Genomic DNA, 6,030 nt, shown 5'->3' with positions numbered 1-6,030 from the left:
CAGGTGTAGGGCTTCCCTGGTGGCGCGGTGGTTGTTGACAGTCCGCCTGCCAATGCAGGGGACACGGGTTCGTGCCCCGGTCCGGGAAGATCCCACATGCCGCGGAGCGGCTGAGCCCGTGAGCCATGGCCACTGAGCCTGCGCGTCCGGAGCCTGTGCTCCGCAACGGGAGAGGCCACAACAGTGAGAGGCCTGCGTACCGCAAAAAAGAAAAAAAAAAAAAAAAAGTACAGGTGTAGTAAGAATATTGTTTGGTATTTTCTACAAATTCCACCAAAGGATGTTTGGGGCGATAGCCTGAGCAAGGAACTACCAGCATGGGTCCCATCATTATCCTTTTCTGGATCCCCCATTCTCTTTGTCCTGGTTCTGGGTCAGTATCATCAATAGTCAAGATCCTGTGACTTTAATTTGCCAAAACAAACCTAGAGCATAGCGTCAGCAAAAATAAATGACAAACTCCGGCTTCATAAATCAAATCGCAGTCTTCAGCTGGACTGGAATCCCCACCTGGAGCACAGATTCATCTTCTTCTCCCTCTCCAAAGTGCCTAAGATGTAAGAGAAGCTATTTTATGTCACACTTTCAGGGTATCTCAGTGAAAGCGGATAAAACTACCAGTTGGAAAAAAAAAAACGTAAGTGCAAGTAGTTTAAGACAGAGTCAAGGATTAATAGGTCAAGAGTAACTGGCACTGTGAGGTGGACAAGACACTCAGAGTGCACGTGACACATTAATTAACAGCCCTACAGGGGTACCAGAAAAAAATACTATGGATGTGGTTCCATTTCTCTACTACATAGTACAACCTACTCGACAAAATTACTTTAAGAAAAGAACAGTTCAATTCAACCTTTCAGAATAAACATTTGCTTTCTAAGCCTTTTATATGCAGCCCTAGGAGTAGATTTAATAATCACTAAATTATATTCAGGAAATTATCTTCATTTCAAACACTTTCTAAAATGTTTAACATAACAAATGTTACTGAAAAGCAAGGCTATTTGTTCCACTTACTTTGAAGGAAATTGGTGGCATAACTAAGAGAAATTTTAAATTTTCAGCTTTTTACATTTCAGGACCCTCTTTAATATACAAAAACATGGATATTTAAATCTAGCACAATAGCCACCAAGTAATGACATTAATGAACTTCTGGGGGAGGATCTCTGATGATTAGGATTTACTTGAAAAACCTGGTTTCATTAATAAACTATAATATCCAAAATTCTTTTTTTCACATACAACCCCTGGAGGTGAATCTACTCAACTACCTGTTATTACACTAAACATGCCCCTTTCAAACTTCGAAGACTGCCCTCTGATTTTTTAAGTTTTTAAACTACTCTATATATACAACTTGACAACATACAGCTATGGAATGTTCCTTTGCTCACTCTAAATACTTAAAGGCTTGCCAGTTTTCAGGGATGAAGTACTATATTCTGTGTCAAAAGCTAAACTTTCATCCATAATCTGTAAACCTGTGTTACTGTCACCACCTTTCAGACACGTAACAAGATGAAGGGGAAGGCCAATTTCTTTCCTTATGGGCTCAGATATAAGATCCCTGCCTGATTTATTATTGTGATACATGCAATTGGTTATCCCATAAGCCCTCATTAGTTTTCTCACATCCAATGAAAGACTAATCCAAGGAATATGGAGATTTGGGGCAATTTTCTTCTCTTTCACAAGACCACAGATGTTTAAACTGATACTTCAGTCAAAAACAAAATTAGGAAGTGGAATAATCTTTGTAGGAAAAAATTGGCCTATTATGAGAATTAAAGCAGCTAACAATTATGAAAATGCTTGGTAAACCATAAAGTAGGACAGAACATGGACTATAAGCTTCACAGGGGCAGAGACAGTCATCTGTTTTGTTCACTGATTATCCCAATGGCCTGGAACAGTCGGAACACATGGGAGACAGTCAGTAAGCATTTGCTGAATGAATGAACTATATGGTATAATTAACAGTGGGTAACAAAAATAATGAAGCCGAAATGCATGCAGTGGCATAAATCCTCTAGTTAAATGGTGCTGTCTTTCACCAATGCCCTTAAAAAGAACTCCGGGGTTTTCTTATTCAACATCTAGACTGGTGCACTCAACAAATTAAGTTGAGAAAAAAATGAGTAGTCAAATACCCCGAAATCATTAAAAATCACATTTTGTGATCCACTCCTAAGTTGGTGTCTAAAGGATTAGAACTGGTTGTTCACTGATGTTTCAGAAAGAAGTATTTTATCGTTCTGAAAACAGTAGCTTTTCTAAACCTCCTTTCTACTCTTTACAGAACGTCAATCACTATTTCATCCTCATCTAATTTTCAGGCAATAGCTAACACTGTCAGCACTCATTATAACTTCATAATTCTACACAGTACAAAAGAATTTCCACATTTGGTAGGGCAAGAATCTGTCATTTAAATAAAACTGGAGCACGGTTCAGAAAGCTATATTCTCTGTCAAAATTTTTTTAAAATGTTTTCAAGCAGCATATTTGTGGGCACAATTTTATGGGGTTCTAATCTTAAGATACTTTTTGAGTTTCAAAAATTAAATGCGCTCTTCACAAGAATGAGTTTTTTGAAATAAAAAGTTATTTGTTCAAATTAAAATTAACCTAGGAAAACATCAAATCTTCAATAAGGACTGAAAAAAATAGGAAAAATATAGGCTTAAGCTATATGAAAATACTTCAAAGTGAAATTTAAGTTCTTATACTCTCAATTATTCCAAAAAGCATTTTTGCATTTTGATACTTTAATAAGTGTACAAGAATGAGTATGTTCTTGAAAATAAAAATAATGTAGTTAGGAAACCCTTTACCCAATAATTGTAACATCTTGAATGAAAATGAATAGGTATACAAAATTATTTTTCAGTTATTGAAATGTCTGCATTTGATTCGCATTTGGTTTACTTAAATTTAACCTGTAAAATCTACAAAGGTTAAAATTAACTTTTTTGAGGAGCCAGTCATGATCAAGAGCAACTTAAGAATTCTTGAAAAACAGCTTCTATGAACACAATGGCAAACCACCAAAAGTTATACAAATCACCAAATCTTCTTGAAAATATTATTTTTATGAGTCATTATTTACCAGCTCTTGTCTACACGAACCTGCTTTACACGTTTCTAATTTTCCTAATACTTCAAAAAGAACAGAGTGGCTCAAATTTCCAAGGCACATAAACTTTGTCTTAACTGTACTTGTTCCTCTCCCAGGGTGCGAAAAGGCTGCCTAGAATTTAGGTTTTACACTATGTGAATGAGACCGGTGCTAATATAATTATATTTGTCCCATTCTGTTAGTAACCATTTCAAACTGAAAGACCAGGACAGGTTCTAAACATGTTCAATTCTATAAAGCCATTAGCAATAAATTTGATTCGGCAGTTTGGTGGGACAATGAAATCTGCTGAAAAAGCGTCTATTAGTCATTCTGGACAAACCCACCGGGATTTAAAGAATGAGTTAAGATCGTCAAAGGACGCAAGCCAAAAAAAAAAAAAAAAAAAAAAAAAAAAAATTAATCCACTGGATCTCAGTTTTTGAGTCTTTAAGAGGCTTTCCCTTTCTCGCTGCCAATTTCGGCAGCCCCTCCCGTAAGCTTTAGCTAATATATTGACTAAACTGTCCGCATCCTCTTCCCAGTCACGACACTTAGGTTTTGTTCGGGAAATTAAAACAAGCAAACCAAAACTGCCCTTCTTTTGGTAAATTCTCATTTTTTGGCGAACTTCCTACTCCAGGTGCCAATTAGGCTGTTCCAGCTCAGCACTAAGAAAAAGCCAGCCTCGATTTTCTTGCGTCTCAGTGATCCAAAATGTAAGAGTGAAGAAAGCCAAAACTTTGCGCAACTCTTTTTCCAAAGATCTGTGCGCGCGTTCTGCAACCGCCTCGACCGTCGCAACGGTTTGAAGAGGCAAAAGCCCCCAAAGCGGGCCGAGCGAGGCTCTCCAAGCCAAGAACTTTCCAGGGAAAGGGTGTCGCGCGGCCTCTGGGACAGGAGCGGGCGGGTGGAGACGCTGAACTTGGGAAACCCCGTGAAACTGGTCCTGCGAACCCAGAGATCTCAGGACCGGGGCTGCCCTTTCGGCTAATGCCAGGAGGTGCCTCCAGAGCTTCCTCAAAAAGGCCTTAAATTCAAGGCAGCCCTACCACTTGTAGAAAGAGGGGACGGAGAGGAAGCTGGGGGTACGCGAAGGGGAGGAAAATCACAGTTAGTGGTGGTACCCTCCTCACCCCCGAGGCGGCATCTCCACCGAATCTCTAGATGCTCTCGAAAGGTCTAGGCCCGGGCGGATTCCCGCGCACTAGGGCCGGCGCGCCCAGGTCTCGGGATCCTTAGGCCAAGAAGCGCCGCGCGCAGCTGGGGAGGGGAGAGCGGACTCACCTGGGGTTGATGGCTGGAAGGCACAGTCTCGGTCCGCCGGAGCCCGGCTCGGCAGCCTGGCGCCGTCCGCCGAGGGGCTGAGCACTTGAAACGCCCACCGCGTGCCGTAGAGCGCCCCGCTGGGGCTGACTGGTTCTGCCGCGGGGCACAGCTTGAGCGGAACCGGGCTGGCGGGCAGGGGCCGGACCTGAGCGCCCGCGGCGAGAGCTGCTGCCGGGCCGTGGGGCGGGGGCGGTGGTAGCCTGTGCGGCGGGGCGCCCCCAGCCCGCAGCAAGTTCTCGATCAGGAAACTCTTGCCCAGGTTGCCGAAGCCCGGCGCGGCGGGGAAGTTCAGCAGCGCGGAGGAAGCCACCACGTCCCAGTAGGCGCCGGCATGGGCCGCCACGGCGCTCGGGAGCATGGTGCGGCGCCCCGGACCGCTGCGCGCCCGCTTCCGGACCCGCGCCCCGCGCGCCGCCTCCCGCAACGCTGGAGCGCGCTCAGCCGGGAAAGGAGGCGAGAGCACCGCGGACGCTGGCGGGTAGGGAGAGATATTATTTTCTGGGCTGGGCGGTTTTTTAAAGGAGGGGAGGAGTGAGTGTGGGAGGGGGGAGCTGTGCGTTTCCCCTGCCCGCGGCGTTGGCTCTGGGGGCGCCGGGGGAGTCCCTCCCGCCCTCTATGCAGATTCAGACTTTTTTTTTTCTAGAAGGCTGGAAGGTGTGTCCAGCCCATCCATTCATGTCACCCGGCCCACAAAGTGACAGACGCGGCCAACAATAAGGGCAACCCCGAGAGTCCGAGCTTTGGCAAGGGGAGGGGACGCGTAGCCGGAGGAGACGGGAGTGGAGGCGACGGGAACCGGGCGCTCGCCCCCTCCCAGCAGCCAGGCCCCGGCCCTCTCTAGGGAGCCAGCGCTGCCCCGGGGGGCCAGGACGCGTGGACGCCCTCGCGGTGCGCCCTGAGCGCGGGCGGCGCTCTCACCTGGAGAGCGCTCGGCGGACCACCTGTTGGGCGACCCCTGGCTGTCCCGTGTTGGTGTCACTTCAGGGCATCCAGGGGAGGAGAATGGGAGTCACCAGTGTCTCGAAGGGCTGTAGTCATCAGAGAAAGCCACACGTGTTACTGAGACTTGTGGTGGTACAGATGAAAAGGTACCTTTTCAAGAATGGGGTTGTTCGCGTATTAAATGTGGCCCCTGTTTGTTTTTAAGAGGAAAAGAAATGTTTTTCTTGAAGACCTTTTAAGAAATTTCTCAGGTTCCAGCAATTCATTTCCAGTGACTTTTTAGTAAGATTTGACTTAGGAAGACTCAAGAAGAGGTGATCTAATAAATTTTGATCTAGAAAAGGGGATCTTGGTTGGAGTTGGTTAAATGGCAAACAACAGATGCTTGAGTCCAAAACCCGGGAAGAAAGCCACCACCAAACCAAAGGTGGCTGGGGCCTCCTCAGAGACCCGGGTGTGAACACTGAGCTCCTTAGAATTATAGTTGCTCTTTTTTCTTTTTTTCCCTAGAATTGTGGGTATTTTCAATTTATTGACAGTCTGCCAAATAGAGACTGGACAGGTGAAAAAAAGCATGTGTGTCATTAAAAGTTCTAGTTAACCACAAGGCAACCTCACTTTTAAAATTTATTTATTTT

The 6,030-nt window shown here is 45.2% G+C and overlaps 1 protein-coding gene across 1 annotated transcript in view; it reads right to left on the bottom strand.

Annotated features, from left to right (window-relative positions):
* DBX2 (developing brain homeobox 2) overlaps window positions 1-5,134 on the bottom strand; it is a 40,266-nt gene extending 35,132 nt beyond the window's left edge. Inside the window, exon 1 of the mRNA XM_027093515.1 lies at window positions 4,409-5,134. Within this exon, the coding sequence (XP_026949316.1) occupies window positions 4,409-4,808 (400 nt within the window). The 5' untranslated portion in view covers window positions 4,809-5,134. The remainder of the gene's footprint in view (window positions 1-4,408) is intronic.
* Between the last annotated feature and the right edge of the window lie 896 nt (window positions 5,135-6,030).

This window comes from Aethalodelphis obliquidens, unplaced genomic scaffold (assembly GCF_003676395.1).
Source record: "Aethalodelphis obliquidens isolate GAN/ISIS:26980383/991018 unplaced genomic scaffold, ASM367639v1 scaffold84, whole genome shotgun sequence".
Classification (NCBI taxonomy): Eukaryota; Metazoa; Chordata; class Mammalia; order Artiodactyla; family Delphinidae; genus Aethalodelphis; species Aethalodelphis obliquidens.
The sequence above is the reverse complement of the archived record's forward strand: the minus strand, read 5'-3'. Positions and strand labels throughout refer to the sequence as shown.